Consider the following 16392-nt stretch of genomic DNA (forward strand, 5'->3'; position numbering starts at 1 on the left):
GGCTCCCTGGAGTGCGGGCAATTTCGATGACCTTTGAGCCGAGATTGTACGTCTATCATTCCCAAAGGAGCACCCGGCTATGACACTCCCCCTTCTCTTGAGGGACAGCTTGACGTTCGAGTGAAGGGATCAATCAATCACATACAGGTATACTCTTGGTTGTGCGGCAACATAGAGTAGCCGAACTGCCGCTATCCCTTGTCCCGTGCATCAACAAGAGAAAAAAAAATTATATTCTCCACGCCGTTAGCGGGAGACGACGTATTCTTAAGAACGAACGGTTGCCATCTTCGCCACCACACATGCCGCTTGGCGATAGCCGCTACGCGCTTTGCAGGGCGATGGCTTGTTTCCTTGCACCTGCAAGTATTGTTGCCGCGTGTGGAACATATGTTCCCTACATCTAGGTTGCCCGATGGGATGGAACATGCACGCTTTTGTTTAGTAGTCGTTGGGTTGTTCTCTCACACCACCCACACAGAATATCCCGACAAACTCTAGACTATATTCATCTAGTTACACCCTCGCAAGTAGGGGCACTTATTCAGCTTCGGAATAATACCACCTATTCCCACTGGCCGGCCACAAAAGCCGCATCTCTTCAGCATGTCGCTAGCAAGAGGCCATCCCCTTGCTTCTGCCCCCTCGCCACCAAGACTATTGGCTCCTAATATGTTGGACCTTGGCTTTAAAGCCTCGACAATGCGTGAAGCTCCGCTCCCTAATCAGGACGGGACGCAGAGACGAAACGGGCCCCCAACGGCCGTAGCTAGTAATCGATGCGAAGAATGTCACAGGCGCTGCGCCTCTAGCCCGCGAACGGATCATCCGCAGCTGGCTTTTTTATGTCCGAAGCGCCGCTCTTTACATGCGTGGAGTCGGCTGAAGATAATTTCCCCATTGGAGAAAGAACAAGATACTGGATCGACTTTGCGATGAGAATGGAGAGAAGACTAATGCAGAGCTAGACATGACTTTGTGCAGATTTCTAGACTCTCAGAGATCCTTCTGTGTGGCCGAACCTAGTGAGTGATCGTCTTTGCTACGGAGTACACTACGCTGCTTTGATAGTTACATTAGTCAAAGCAAGATGTAAACGAGTGAAACGAAATGAAAAGGGGGTGGAATAAAAAAAATCACTCTCCCGAGATGGTAGAAAAAGAAACTTGTTGAATTACCAATCAATCAATCGTCGCCGAATGCTAGCAAAAGCCTCTTCACCATACAGGCAATGATACAAAAAATTCTAACCGACTAATAGCAAACCGTTCACAACCGGAGCTCATGATAAAACGCTATATCCTGTAAAACACCACCACATCAAGCGCTTCCCATTTCCCTCCCCTTGGCCAAAGCTGTAAAAGAAAAAAAGAAAAAGAAAAATCATCCTAATTTGGGTTTGCTGTGTCCACATTCCCCCTCCTTCTGTATCATCAAACTGTCCAATTTCCCTTTTGCCAATTTTTTTTCTTCTCATCGTTTCATATCGTCCAGCACCGTAAAGCCTTATTTTTTTTTGGTTTCATTGTTTCGTTTTCGTTTCCCCCTTCCTTGGTTCGTTTCCATCCATATCATTTCGTGTCAAATGTTCATGTCATGCCCGAATAACGCTAGCCGTTGGAACTCTGACTCCAGCATCAATCAAACGTGACTAACGAAGGCAAAGGAGAAGGCATAAAAAAATAAAAAGAGTAAAGAAGAGAAATGAAAAAAAGGGGGTTGTTAAGAGTGAAAGAAAAAGAGGAAATAGAAAAGGAGGGGGGGGAAAAGAAGATGATGAAAAAGAGAAATCAACCAAGAATGTCAAAGCCGAAGAGATGAAGCGGTTGGATCTCGAGTCCTCCCCCCGTTACTCGAGTAACACTTCATTCATTTGGTTGATTTGTCCCCATCCCTGATGCCCAAAAAAGTAATCCATAGGCGTTGGGTAAAAACGCCCTGTGAACTGTCCGTCTATCCAGATACGTAGCTGACGTTGTCAAACAAGTGATGCGAAAGATAAAATAAGAGACGTGTAAAGTATAAAGGTGAAAAACAACAAGACGAACTGGGACCAAGGATGGGCGAATAAATCCTAGGCGTCTCTGATGATGGGCTCTCCATGGACACCGTTTTCCATTTTAGCCTCGGAAGTGCTATTCCCTCGACTCTTGTTCAGTTTTCGAGGCTGATGATTCTGCCCCGAGGTAGACCCCTCCCTGGCCCCAGAATCGGAGAATTCTTGATCGCTCGACGTCCTGCTTGTTGAGCGGCTCTTTGTGTCTGCTTGGCTGGCAACCGAATCATCCCCAAACGGAGTTTCGAGTTCTTCGACGTCAAATATGGGACTTCCAGGGTGCTGCAAATCGTCCGAGTTATGAGGCCCATCGAATAGCGCCTCGTGCAACGAACCTGACCCCGACCTGATGGGCACTGGTTTCCGAATCACCGGCTCAGAGCTTGTGCTAGACGCACTACTCGGAAGTGGTTTCCTCGGGGGCGGTGGCAGTTTTGGAACATTCGACATAGTTTCGCTGCTGTATCCATTCGTCGTATCCGCATATGTCAATGCGTTGGGCGGAGAAGGGGTAGAGGACGGAGGCTTTGGCCTAGAATTGCTCATATATGCATCCAGCTTCCGCTTAAGCACTTCCGCACGAACGGGCTTTGCAAGGTAATCGTTCATACCGGCAGCCAGGCACTTCTCTCTATCGCCTTGAATTGCCGATGCCGTCATGGCAATCACCAGGATTTTGCGAACCTCGTCGATTGGGTCGTTTCGAATGAGCTTGGTGGCTTCATATCCGTCAAGGACAGGCATCTGGACATCCATGAGAACAATATGGTAAGGGATACCCTCTCTGGCCTTTTGGCGGAGGCCCTCTACCGCTTTCAACCCATTTTCATAGGCACTAACGCTGGTGTATCCCAGACGTTGTACATACTGAATGGCAATCTTTTGGTTGATGGGATTGTCCTCTGCCACGCAAATGCGAATGTCTTCCTTGGGTACCCGTGTCAAATCAAGGTATGGGTTCGGAGAGGCTGCTCGCTCCACAAATGCAGCAGATCTAGCCGTGTACCTGTCGACAGGAGCCGAGGTTTGTGACTGAGCATCTCCAGCAGCAACATCTGGCTTGGCCTTCTCAAAGGAGACTGTGAACCAGGCAGTCGTGCCGAGGTTTTCCTCACTCTCGAGCTGAATCTTGCCCTGCATCATAATCTCAATGAGTGACTTGCAAATACTCAGTCCAAGTCCACTTCCACCATACTTTCGAGCCGTACTGGCGTCCGCTTGGCTGAATGGTTGAAATAGCTTGGCCAATTGCTGGGGCGGGATGCCGATTCCTGTATCTCGGACCCAGAAAGTCAGAGTTGCCCTCTCCTTAGTGTCCTCGTCCAGACGGGCGCCAATGGTGATAGAGCCGTCCTCTGTAAATTTCAAGCTGTTGCCAATGAGGTTCCCTAGGACTTGATGAAGGCGAATCGGGTCGCCGTAGATCAACATGGAAGGCAGATTAATATCCTGGATAATCTTGACATTCTTCTTAGTCGTCTTCTCCCGATTGCTATAGGAAACTGCCCGGACGACTTCTCTAACCATCTCTTCTGGATTGAAGGCGATGTTGTAAAGCTTCATCTTGTCGGCTTCCATCTTGGAAAAGTCGAGTATGTCGTTGATAACGGTGAGCAAAAGGTCAGCCGAGACCCTAATTGAATCTGCCATTTCAAGCTGTTCCTTATTCAGGTTGCTGTCACGTAGAAGCTCTGAATTTCCAATGACTCCGTTTAGAGGCGTCCGCAGCTCATGGGACACGTTGGCCAAGAAGATAGACTTGGCCTTGGCGGCTTCTTCGGCCAGTTTGACGTTTCGCTTTGCCTCGGCCTCCGCGTTCTTTGCCTTTGCCTCTGCCTCGATGGCCTTCTTAAGCGCGAGCCTCTGCATTTCCACCATGGAGTGGTTTTCGGCCGAGATCTTTTCAATGTTCTTCATTGACAATGCATTCGAGTAGCTAATACCGATTTGGTTGACCAGGAGCTGAAGAACGGTCACATTGCGGTCTGTAAATGATCCAGGGACGCCTTCGAGATATAGCACGCCAAGCAGTGGCTTGTTCGCATGACGAATGGGAATGGCGATAATGGCCTTGCTTGTCGGATTCCTTTGCATCCAAGACTCGCTAACGTTGCCAAATCTCTCGTCGGAAACGATATCTGGTATGAAGACGCTTTCCATGAATCGCGTACAGTACAAGACGACATTCTCGGCAATCAAAGGCGTGCTCGCGAGGGGCAAGGCTGGCTTGTGTGCTGAAGCTCCCTTCTCCGGATCGCCGCTGGCTGCTACGCACCAGCCATCGGTATCAGAAACCACAATAGCAGCGTTGGTAGCTGAGCCGCCGCATGTTTGCAGAATCACATCACACATGGTCTTGAGCAGCTCTTCCACCTGTAGCAGTGAGGAGATGACCTGTGACGACTTGAGGATCGCATGCAAATCGATCATATCGAGAGCAGGGAGTCCACCACCGTCTTCCGTCTGCATGTGCATCGAGTTTCTCCAGGCCCCAATTTGCTCCCCCTTGGACTCAGTCAAGGCATTGGAAGGAATCTGGGTCAGAACATCATCATCGTCTCCATCCACAGGGCGATACTGAACCGAAGGCGCGTCAGTGACGAAATCGGTCTGCACTCCCATATCGGCAACGCGATGATTCCGCGTTGGCCCATGTAGAAGAAGAGAATGCGCCTCTTCAATGGCATGGGCGACACCGGTAGCTGCCATTTGTCTGAACAAGCTCAAGGCATCAAGAAGGGCAGCACGAGCAGACCGCCGCGCTTTACGTCGGATGAAGAAACCTGCCATGAGATAGTTGCCCAGGGCTTCCTCAAGCACAAAGTCGTGCTCGGCAGCATGGTCCAGGGCCTCTTCGTAGGCCTGGACACTTTCCCCATGGCGGACGGTCAACTCTGACATTTGTGCTTCCAAAAGCTTCGCCCACGGTAAGTAGTTAACATTAGACACCGCTGCCCAATCGTTAATCATCTTCAAAAATCCGTTGAGCTTCTCCACAAGCTGCGCGATCTCTTCAGTAAAGTCTTCAGGCTGGCTGCGCGGATCCTGCGTTTTCCGAAGCAAGCGGCCAGCAAGAGCCAACCCATAGAAGAATATTATCATCCTCGTATTCCGTGCTGACCACAGGTCGGCGAGTTGGTTGAAACACCTTTCTCCAATCTCGATGGCCCGATCGTAGTGGCCATATAAGAAGAGTACGACGATTTCGAAACTTTCATAGAACAGCATTGGACGACTGCTGCCCCCCGTCCGTCCCACCAGCCAGTTTTTGTAGGATGCGCTATTGTGCTCGTTGTCCGTCATGACCTCCAGAGCATTATGAGCGCGCGTCTTGCCTTGTAACGCTCGGCAAGCCTGTCTGACAGCAATAAGCATTACTCCGCCTCTACTATCACAGGCCCATCTAAAAATCTCCTCGCAAGCTAGTTCGCAAAACGCTTCAAGCTCGGTGCAATTTTCGCTCGCAAAGAATTTGATCTGAGCAGCTAGCCCATAGCTGTGGATCGTCGACATCCTGTCGCCAGCGACGGACGCCAGCTCGATAGCATCCTCCATCTGGGAAATGGCCAACGGCATGGAGCAGTGTACGTGTCCAATGAAGCACTGGTGTAGCATTTCGCCCCGTGCCAATGAGTAGGCATCGCGGGCCTGGAACAACAGGTCCTGAGAGACCATGCTAAGTTCTATAGCAAACGGAACCATGTTGAAACGTGCCAGTGCTATAACGGACAAGTTGAGAAACACCATCCCGGATTGTGGAAACGAGCCTCGAGTGTTGTGGATATCATACATGACCAGGCTGAGATGATAAAATTGCAAGTGGTCGCTCCACCAGGCTGCGTTGGTTGTCTCAGCAAGCACAGCGCCGACAGATGCTATGGAGGAATCACTTGATTTTTTGTGGTTGAGCAGTTCTTGTCGATCTATCTCTTGTATCTCTGCCACAATCTTGTGGAATTTCTCGTCACATTTCTCATAAGTCGGTTCCTCGTCGAGCGAGATGCCCAGTGAGGCCAACGACTCTTTCAGAGAAACCAATGCTGCTGGAGAGTTGCCGCTCTGAGCGTAAATCCGCGACTGCAGGACATATGCTGGTGCTTTATCCACCGGGCTTTTGGCGTTGGAGAAGATTATGGAAAGGAGTTCGCCGGCTGCGGCCACCTGGGCCATATATAGGTGGCACTCTGCTGACCGAAGATAAAGCTGGATTGTTTCGTCGTAAGAGGCGTCTTCAACATCGTCAGACCATGGATCATCTTGTAAGAGCCTGATTGTAGCGGTATAATATTTTGCCGCCGTAGGCCTAGCTCCGTTCTCCGTCGCACCTCGTGCGCACTCCATGAGCAGTTTTCGGAACTCTCGACGACAGGGCACACGGCGTCTGATGATCTCAACGGCGGTACAGATGTGCGAAGCAGTGCTGTCACGCTGCCTAGCCTCCACCGCGTAGTATTTCAATAGCGTCTGGGAGATAATGAAGTGCATCTTTCGAGCGTTACATTCCTTCAAAGCTGCAGAAGCCTGCACATACCGATCATGTGCGAAACGAAAGCGGTCGTCCGACTCGGTCTGCACGATGATATAAGCTTGAATGGCCGCCTGTAAGCCGGCAACCGCCTCTCCTTCAGTGTAAGAACGCTGGGTAACATTGCTAACATTGCTCGGACAAGCCAGAAGTTCGTCTTCGTCGTGGTAGTCAAACTCTCCGCTCATGAGCCGGCATAGCAGCTCAAATGAAAAGGAGCCCCCGAGAAGAGCTGCCCAAGCAAGTACTGCCCTAGCAGCTGATGGTAGTTCATTCAATCGGTGGGTGATGAATGCGGTATCCAAAACATCATAATCTTTCTCGCCCTGAAACTGCGCGAATAGCCTATCCATGTCATAGTGCCATTGACTGTCGCGGTAATCATACCAGATGCACCTCTTCCTATGGCAGGCGCTGAGCATCTCTCGCATGTAAAATGGGTTGCCGGCTGTCTTGGACTGAATAACTAAAGCAAGGGAGAGAATTTCCTCTTGAGGTCTACAAAGAGTCGCTGACACATATTGAAGGATATCACTCTCGCTAAGGGGATTGAGCACTATTCTCGTCACCTGTGTGCGTGAGTTGCGAGGAAATTCTGCCACGGAATCAGCATCTAGTAGGGCCGGACGAAAGGCAGAATATTCACCATCTGCCTCCAACGGCTGGACGACAACCTGGAGTTTCGCAGGTGGGAGTTCCTCTGGTCTGTAAGTTACGATGACAACCATTTTCATCCTAGCGGCTATGATCTGCGAGATGAGCTCCAGGGATTCGTCATCGGCGAAATGCAGGTCCTCCAGACAGAAGCAGATAAATTTGTGAGTGGTGAAAACCCTGAGCACGTCCAAGATGGTGTTGATCAGACGCATGGTTTTGGTTGAGGCTCCAGCACGGAGATACTCTTGGGAGGATTGGGATCCGTTACCCGCCAGATTTCGCTGCAATGGCCCGGGAGATTCGGTTCCAGGGGATGATGTTCTACGCTTCAGCCCCGGCCGAACGTCTTTGCGTGAGCCTGAACTCTGAGACGAGGAAATTGGCCGTGGAACATTCATATCTGGGGAGCCAAGCAGGAACTCAGGCAATCCCAAGATTCTGTGCAGCATTGGCCATACTGGGCGAATGTACTGTTTTAAACCCTGGTGGAATTGCGTATTTGTATCCCTTTCACCCCACACTTGCTTGAAAAGAGACGACAAAAGCTTCAGCAGCGGTCCAAAGGGCGTCCTCTTTGCAGTGTCGAACTTGGCCGTGGCGCAGTAACCATTGCGCCGAGCGTCGGCCAGCACTGACTGCACAAAGAGACTCTTTCCTACGCCGCCGGCGCCCTCAACGGTGATGACTTCGCAGTGCCCTTGACGTCGAAATTTGGACGAGCCAAGCTGCCTGGACAGACTAGACGGACCAATGTCGAGTGGACCACGGGATCCTTCCACGTTAAGGCTGTCGAGCATGCTTGAGGAGTCCAGCGAGCCCAAGGAAATGGACTGGTGCCGTTCCCATCGCTCCCATGGCCTCGTAAATCTAGGAAACGCGGCGGCAGTAGATTGGGATGAGTCGGTTGACAAGGTCATAGTTTCGGATATGATTGTGGGGAAAAAGCTATTCTTCGTTGTTCTGGTCTCGGACGATATGGTCTGGGCAAACGATCCGCTCCTGCGATTGTGACCATCGGCCGAGCTGGCACCGCCTTCACTGGAGATGTCATCAAAGGCCATCATCTCGTTGAGGCTAGCTCCATCTGAGAATCTGCTGACGGGGCCCTTACGCATGGCAGCATGGCTCTTGGCAACACGATTGATTACCCTGAGAACGGCGGCCTTTTCCTCCTGCCGACCAATCATGGAAGTCGGGAGCATGAAGAAGGACGAGACATCGCTGGTGCCGATTTTGAAGTCCTTGGCAGCTTTTAAGTTTCCATCTTCAAGATACTCCTTGACACTGATCAGATCGTGGCGTAAACCGCTAGCTGAGTGATAGCGGTCAGCAACATTTTTGGCCGTGCATTTCTGGATAATCCGTCCGATGACTTCTGGTATATCCATTCGTACAGTTGCGACATTGGGGATTCTGCGGCCGAGCACGGCTTGAACAATGTCGAGAGCTGATTCGCCAGTGAAAACGGGCTGCTGAGTGAGTAGGGTCCAAAAGACAACACCGAGCGAGTAAATGTCGGTACGGGTATCGGGTTCGGCAGGCATACGGCCGGTTTGTTCAGGGCTGATAAAGAGCAGCTTGTTCCTGCCTCCCAATTCTTTCGAGAGCATCGACCAGCCGGTGCTGGTTAAGCCGTGTTCGAAAGACCGGACGCCAGACCCAAAGGACATGACCCGGACCTTGTTTTCATCTTTGTTGTAGTGGAACGCATCTCCCCGAATCTCTCCGTGAACCATGCCTCGGCTGTGGTGGAGGATCTCCAAGCATTGGGTCGCGCCAATCGCGAAGTCGAGAAAGTGTTGAAGGCTTATGGGGGGTTGAAGGGTCGGTCTACAGTAGTAAGCTCGGTATGCATCGCCATCTTTGCGCGCATGATAAAAGGCGGGCCCCATGTCCAAGACATCAAGCAGATGATTGTAGCCCGGGTGCTGATATATGGCCACGACGATGGCCCCGCGGTCACCAGTCACTGGGTTCAGGCGGATTAAATCAAGGGGTTTTACTATATGGTCGCCGTTGGGGTCGGCGGTCGCGGAGACGCTCTTGGCGATTTGAAAGGCCCTCTCCTCTCGGAGGGCATGGTGTGATACGCGCGCAACGACACGCTCTTCGATATACGTTACATCGGTAGAAGGCGAGGAGAGAGGATTGGAGTGAGCGGTGGGTTGCGGGGAGGCGGGGGGTTCGCTACTGTAGCCAAAGCTGTAGCTGGAGAGCGGGCCGCCATGGTCGGAGGGAGTTGGGCGACCTGACTGAAATTTGGATACAGAGCCAGGACTGGAAGCGTTCTGCGACGAGGTGGAGGGGGGTAGCGCGGGAGAGACATATCGGGTGCCGAAGACGTGCCTAGGGAAACGGAAGAAACACCAAGGGTTAGCCTCTCGATCTGGCCATGTAGTGGGAGTTGAAGTCGTCGTTGCGATTGCTGTCATCATCTCCAACATGCCATCCTTCAGCGTCTTGTTGTCCCCGCTGCATTTCTTCTCTTATCTCGTCATCCTTTCCCTACTTTTTTCCGTCTTGTTCTTTTCCTTGCTCTTCCTCTTTGTTTGTCCACCGCACACGGCGATGCCCGCAACATAGAAAGGGCGACTCACCAAAAGTCATATGTCGAGTGGAAAGGCGGCGCCGATTCATCCCAGCTATACCCAGCTATCTGGCGAAGGCGTTCGAACAGCCGCGGCGGCGGCGGAGGTGGCGGGTCGAGCACATCGTCGGGCACGAGGGCTGGACCGTCCATGATGGCGCGCGGTCATAGGAAAAAAAGAGAAGCCCCCAGCTGGCTGCTCTGGCGGAGGGAGATGCTCGGCTTCGTTCTTTCGGTCGACGATCATCCAAGCCCGCACGCAGCGCCCATCGTCGGCCCGGTGGCTGTATCGGCAAAAGAAGGAGGGCTATTGCGGCGAGCAGCGCAGCGACCAGTAATGGCAGGGCGGTCGGCTACTTTGGGTTGGATTTTTGGGTGGATTTTGCTATTTTCTGCGTTGCGGTGCGCTGCAGAGTGAGGTTTTGACAGAACTGGGGCCGGGCCTGTGGTTGCAGCGGACGTAGTGGTGGTTGTTTGGCAGAGGCTTTCAGCACAGGTACTAAAGTTCGAGCACTCCATGCTACGCCCGGCCTGGAGCCACCGCAGTACTTGATAGGCAGATTCGGTGACCTTGCGCTGTCGACTTGTGGGTATGCAGATACCTTCTGGTTGCCCGCATTCAGCAGCGGATTGGCGCTATGATGGAGGGTCCAGCCAGGTACCGCACTAGACCTTTACAGGTACTCTGCCTCTATGCTCGGTACCTCCCGGCCTTTTGAAGTCTGCGAGACTGCCATGGTACAAGCTCAACTTACAAATCGGCGAGCGCTTCCTTAGAAGGGCGGACAGGCCAAGCATCGAATCAGAAAACCCGGGTCGGAATGTGACTTTCTCTCTCCTCTTCTGCACGTCTCCCGCCTTGTTCAGCCTGTTTCCTCTTCCCTTTCCTCTCGATTTCTAGAGCAACGGAGGAATAGCCAAAACGCCAAAAAGCCTCTGCCGGAAGAGGGGACGAGTGATTTGCTTGACAGCACCGTCATCTGCCCGCCACGCAGCCCATATCATCATCTTGCCTGGCTCTAAAAGAACGGCAACACGGAAGACGCTGTGCCCCGTTGCGGCTTGACCTGAGCAACTCGGCGGGAATCCAAGACGAGGCGCTAACAGACCGCCCAAGTTCAGTCTCTTCGAGTTCGTCAGCCATTACCGTACCTTAGCTCGCTACAGTACATATAGTAGCAAGTACTGCATTCGTACAGTAATTTGATCAATGCTTCCAGTTAGCACACAGCGAAAGGGCCTGTTTGCCCGCAAAACCACCAGACTCCAGTTATAACCCCGCCAATCGCACCCCCGCCATCATCGGGTGATCCGCTGGCAACTGCTGGTGGATGAATTGTCATGTTGCCTTGCCTTGCTTGTGCAGCACAGACAAGGTAATCTGCCCGTCGCTGCTGTGCCTCGCTGTGCCTGTTGCGCCTGAGAGGCTACATGACATGTATGGATCCAGTGCGAGATGCAACAGCGCCGCGGTTCAAGCCCAAGCCCAAAGCCCACATCACTCCGGCACGCCTGAGGGAAATTTGGCATATCGGGCCTGTCTGCTGATCTTCGATTGCCAGGCGCCAAGGTATCAGAGGAATACCTTACGTCTCCACCCGACTCGTGATGGCAGCCTTTTTCTCTGAGCCACAAACGCCAGCAATTATATTGCGTAGACACACGGTATGGCAGTTGGGCTTGGCCTGTAATGTACATACTCGGCAGTGAATGACATCGTGGGCCTTTTTTTCTTTTTTCTTTTTTTTTTCTTAGTTCTCCATTATAAGTGCCGTCAAGTACAGCTACATTCGCACAATGGCAACCCAATCCCATCTTCAAAGCACTGACCACGTCTGAAAGCGGTAATGATGATACAATGGATACCCTAGAATTGGGCAAATGCTTTCGTCAGCTGTCCCTACTCAGGCACAAACCCAAAAAAAAATTCTGACCCGTTCCCGTTTTTCTGTTATTCCCATGGAGACAGGATGAGACAAAAAAAAATCTTCAATCTTTTTTTTTTTTTTTTTTTTTTTAGCGCCTTTGGCGTCCGGGTGCCTGAGATAGAATGATGTAGGTGGCCAAGCCGAGTCTCCTAGTCCACTAAAAACGACACACAGTTGACGCAAATCTTCAGCAGCTGCATCCAATGTTTCAAGTGAATTAAATTAGCACGCTCGGCACATGCTCGGGGGTCCAAGTGGGTGGCGGCACGATGAAGCTCCGAGTTCTCACATCACCGAATGCTGGCCGGGTTCAACACCGAAAAAAGTCTGTAGAAACAGATAATGCAATTAACAAAAGTTTCATTTATTGTCAAAAGAGCTGGTCCGCTCTCTCTATTTCTATCGTAACTACGCCTCACTATTAAGTAGTGAGAGAATCTATGCTATGCCTGACTGCCCATAGACAACCCTAGGCGTTCGAATTGTTCGAGCCATTTCATGAATTTCCAGATCCTAAGAATCCCATCCATCGCAAGCCATAGCTAAGATCCACTCTGATGGTTGCTTCCTCATACGCACAAGTCAAATTACAGCGCACACGCGCCCCAAGTTTTATTTAATTTCATTAGAAAGCCTGAAACGCTTAGTTCCTCTCCCGTGTGGGCAGAGGCTGGGCGCCGTAGCTAAAGGCCTGGGCCAGACGCTTCTCGCCGTTCTGTCGGCCGTTGACAAAGTCGGGGTAGTTGAGGGTCAGCTCAACCGCTCCGCTGGTGATGTGGTCGACAGCCTCAACACCCAGCATGAAGGAGTGGTCCTGGTTGCCGACCTCGTATCTCCAGCTGCCGAAGCGGCCTCGAGAGTAGATGCCGAGATCCTGGAGCTTGGGCAGGAGCTCCTTCAAGACGCCCTCACGCTCCAGGGTAGGAGTGGGGTATCCGTGGTCAAAGGCACGGTGGTAGGTGGAGACAATCTCGTCCTCGGGCTTGAGCATCTCGGTGTTGATGAGACCCTGGATGCAGTCCTTGAGGAGGTTGTCCACATCCACGGGCTTCATGGTAGACTGTGACACCTCCAACATGATGGACCAGTAGGGGCCCTCCTTGGCCTCAGACGAAGCAGCCTTGTCGCCATTGGCGAGGTACAGGGTTGGCAGCTTGGCCTCCTTCTGGGGCTGGTTGTAGGGGGAGTAGTTGGAGAAGATGGTGGCACGGTAGAAGGGGCAGTTGTCCTCGGGGAAGTACAGCTGCGCAATTGGTTAGCACCGGAACCTTGGAGACGTTCGCTGCATGTACACAGGGGGGAATCTTACCCAGCACTTGTCGCCGATGCGCTCGGGGCGCTCGCCGCGGATACCGACACCAATGACGTGGGTGGTAGAGTAGTAGAGGCCCTTGGACAGGGTAACGAGCTCCTGGTTGCCCATCTTCTCGACGAGGTGGTCGACAGCCATGGTGTTGACCAGCTTGCCGTAGCCAATGGTGGTGCCGTCGGCCATGGTGACGGTCTTGTTCTCGGCGTCAACCTTGGTAACCGTACCCTGCTTGCCGAAGCGCTTCTTCTCGTTAGGGAGAGTGTCTGCGACGGCGATCCAGATACCACCGGTACCGTCCCGAGCGGGGAATCGGAAAGTGGCATTGGGACCCCAGTTACCGGCAACCTTGTTCAGGATGATGTTCTTGGTGACGGTCTTGACATCGGGGGCAGCAACTCGCTCGCCGAGCCACTGGCATTGCATCTGGAACAGAACCATGTCAGTATCTCCGATGACACTCAGGCACACGCTGGAACGCCGTTTCTTACCTTTGTGGTGGGGACAGCCCAGACCTTGTAGTTGTAAGGTCGCATGAAGATATCGGCGAGGCCAGGGCCCTGCATTCTCAGAATCCACTCGTCAAAGTCCTTGGGCTTGGTGTTGGCAACGCGGTGCTCCAGGGCAGCGTCAATCAGACCGTCCATACACCGGACCTGGTCCTCCTTGGGCAACATGGAGATGTTGTTCTGGAAGGGGTAGGGGACCCAGAGGCCCTTGTAGCGGACATATGAGACACGCTCGTGGACAAACCAGTCGTCGTCCTTGGGGAGAGCCTCGTCCAGGCAGTCGTCGAAGTACTTGTAGTGGGAAAAGATGACATGGCCACCAACGTCGTACAGCTAGAGGGACAGCAGCTGTCAGCGCAACGATTTCAACGCGAGAGTCCAAAGAAAACGAGATGGGGAACTTACGAAACCCTCAGGAGTGGTGTCAGTTCCGGCAAGACCACCGGCCTTGTCAGAGGAGTCCACGATCAACCATGAAGGACCGCCCTGGCGAGAGTGTTAGCATCAACAGAAGCTTGTCGCGGGGTACTAGAACCTGGCGGTGAAGGGGGCACGCACGATCTGGTTCAAGCGTTTGGCAGCACCGAGACCAGTAGGTCCCATGCCAATGACGAGGACATCAACGTTACTGCAATTGGGTCAGCAACTCGTCACACAGATGGCCTCAGAGGCGAGCAGCATCGCAGGAAGCGTGGCTCTTTCGCGCTGAATAGGGGAAGAGGACAATACGCACATGTCGGCAGGCATGGTGGGGGAATTTGGAGGGATTAGCTGGGGAAAGAAAGAAGCTGAAGCTGGAAACTGAAGATGCAGGACAGAGCCGCAAACAGGCCAAAAACAAGAGGCGAAGAGAGGGTATCAGATGATGCCTTTGCGAGAGGATGGAGGAGCAACAAGAGAGGCAATGGTTCGTAGCAGCCAGACAAATTGCTTTTCAACGCCTGTTGCAACCAGGAAAGGAGTCGGTGATGGAGGGGCTGGAGCGATTCTGGCTACGGGACAGGGGCTGGCCAGACACGCCCAACCCGCCTATTTTCTTATTTCTCCCATCCTTCTTGTCCCTACCTGGCCTCTCAAGACCCTGGCAAGCCCGATCCCCCACCCCTCCATCCCACTCGCAAGCACAGGTGCTAGCACGCGTACGGCGTTAGTATCACCAGCCTCGACCAACGGCGGGTGGCCAAGCCGCCACTTGGAGGGGCCAGGGGATAGTGGTAATGAAAAAAAAGGTCGTGGTGGAGGGTCCCACTGCCAGAGTTAGAGACCGTTTGCGAGAGAATTGAGGCGAGAAAAAATGATTTGGGCCAGTCCGTTACGAGTTACGAAGCAGAGGTAGCAGTACTCGGCGCTCCGCCCAGTTGAGGTCGAGCCCACTGTGCAAGCGGCGCTTTTGCATACTGTGTGTAGAAGAGAGGCTATTCAATGCTATGAGTACATACAGTTCACGGCGTTGGATTGATTGCACGTTTTGTACTGTTCTGATCATAGCATGGCTACCTTTATTAATTATAGGAAATCCATATTTGCTCCATTCTTATCTTGGTCACTGCTTTAGCGTGCAGCCTTCAACACCATTCCTGTACAAATCTGTTGCGGCCCACTACCGAAGTACCTAGAGAGCATCAAATGAACCTCTTCCATCTGATGTTTCGCCTCAAGGACATCGAGGCCTATGGCTGATGGCCTTTGAGCTGAAGTCCACATAACCATCTGCTTACCTAGGATACGCGTACGACCTCGAGCTCGATAGGACTCGATCTCGCCCGTGTATGTTTGGAATAAATCGTGTACGAGTACTGTACTACGCGTACTTGTTCTACAGGGTGGCATCAATCAATATTACAGCTTTGGGCGCTAGCCTGGCAATGGCCAAATAAACACACGTCTCCGTTCTCCAGTAACGGCATCCACAAGCAGAGCCATGGATGGATCGCAATTTCTCGTCAAGATAAAGGCCAATTGGCTGCAAATAAGCCGCTCGCGCTAACAAGCTGCACAGCAACAGGGGACTCACTCCTCATAGGGACCTATTGATGCCATCACATACTAGCAGCATGCTACCTGGGAGTGCCTGTAATGGTCACTCCACCTGCTTCACGGCAGCATGAGCCTAATCCATCCATTGATGCATAGGAGAGGTTTGGCTGGATTGACATGGCAGGTCTCCTATGGCGACAGCATCGATGTCTAACGTAATTCGCATGCAGTGTGCCCATGGCCGTTTGCGTTGATCCCGCTACAGAGCTGCCCTCGTTCACCACAAACTGCATGTACATACTTGTACATGAATGTGCCAAACGTTGCAGACGTGCGACTAGCGGCAATTCATTGGTCTATATTTCCTTGGAACCGGAGGCACAACGGAAAGGGAAGCTCGTAGCACGGGTACAGGTACAGGTACGAGGACGGCATCAGTTAATCTGCTCGTGATGCCGGAGAGGCTAGTTGCCGCCTCCTTCGCCGTCTCTCGGTACATACAAGTGGCCCTGAATTAGATCTACGCCATCTGTACTGGCATTTACTCGTGCCAAACCCACAATGGCAAACAGGTTTGCAGATTTTCGCCAGCTGGAGGAGTGATCTTCAGGGAGGCCAGGAGATGCCGGTCGGGTCATTTGTGTGCCTGAGCCAGAAGACGGTGAGTTCCAGTCAGATTTGCAGATCCTCGACTCAGCGGCCTGACTGCAGCTTCAGCGATTCGAAGCGATGCGTCGTCACCTCTCTGGACCCCCGACGTCATTGGATCCCAGGCTCCTTGTGCGATCAACTGGCCCGCCCCCCTAGAAACAGCCTAGGTAGTTTCCACAGCTGCTGCACGACT

General features: G+C 52.4%; 2 protein-coding genes across 2 annotated transcripts; both read right to left on the bottom strand.

Moving 5' to 3' along the window:
- Nucleotides 1-1911: 1911 nt before the first annotated feature.
- Nucleotides 1912-9978, bottom strand: TRIVIDRAFT_184876 (uncharacterized protein; the record flags this gene model as incomplete). The annotated part of the gene is made up of 3 exons (XM_014094188.1): nucleotides 1912-7176; nucleotides 7228-9584; nucleotides 9836-9978. The coding sequence occupies 3 exons, from the start codon at nucleotides 9976-9978 to the stop codon at nucleotides 2075-2077; spliced, it is 7602 nt and encodes a 2533-aa protein (XP_013949663.1).
- Nucleotides 9979-12097: 2119 nt separating this feature from the next.
- Nucleotides 12098-14507, bottom strand: TRIVIDRAFT_111228 (uncharacterized protein; the record flags this gene model as incomplete). The annotated part of the gene is made up of 6 exons (XM_014094189.1): nucleotides 12098-12996; nucleotides 13063-13488; nucleotides 13554-13904; nucleotides 13977-14057; nucleotides 14130-14199; nucleotides 14305-14507. The coding sequence occupies 6 exons, from the start codon at nucleotides 14316-14318 to the stop codon at nucleotides 12397-12399; spliced, it is 1542 nt and encodes a 513-aa protein (XP_013949664.1).
- Nucleotides 14508-16392: the final 1885 nt, after the last annotated feature.

This window comes from Trichoderma virens, assembly GCF_000170995.1.
Source record: "Trichoderma virens Gv29-8 chromosome Unknown TRIVIscaffold_92, whole genome shotgun sequence".
Lineage (NCBI taxonomy): Eukaryota > Fungi > Ascomycota > Sordariomycetes > Hypocreales > Hypocreaceae > Trichoderma > Trichoderma virens.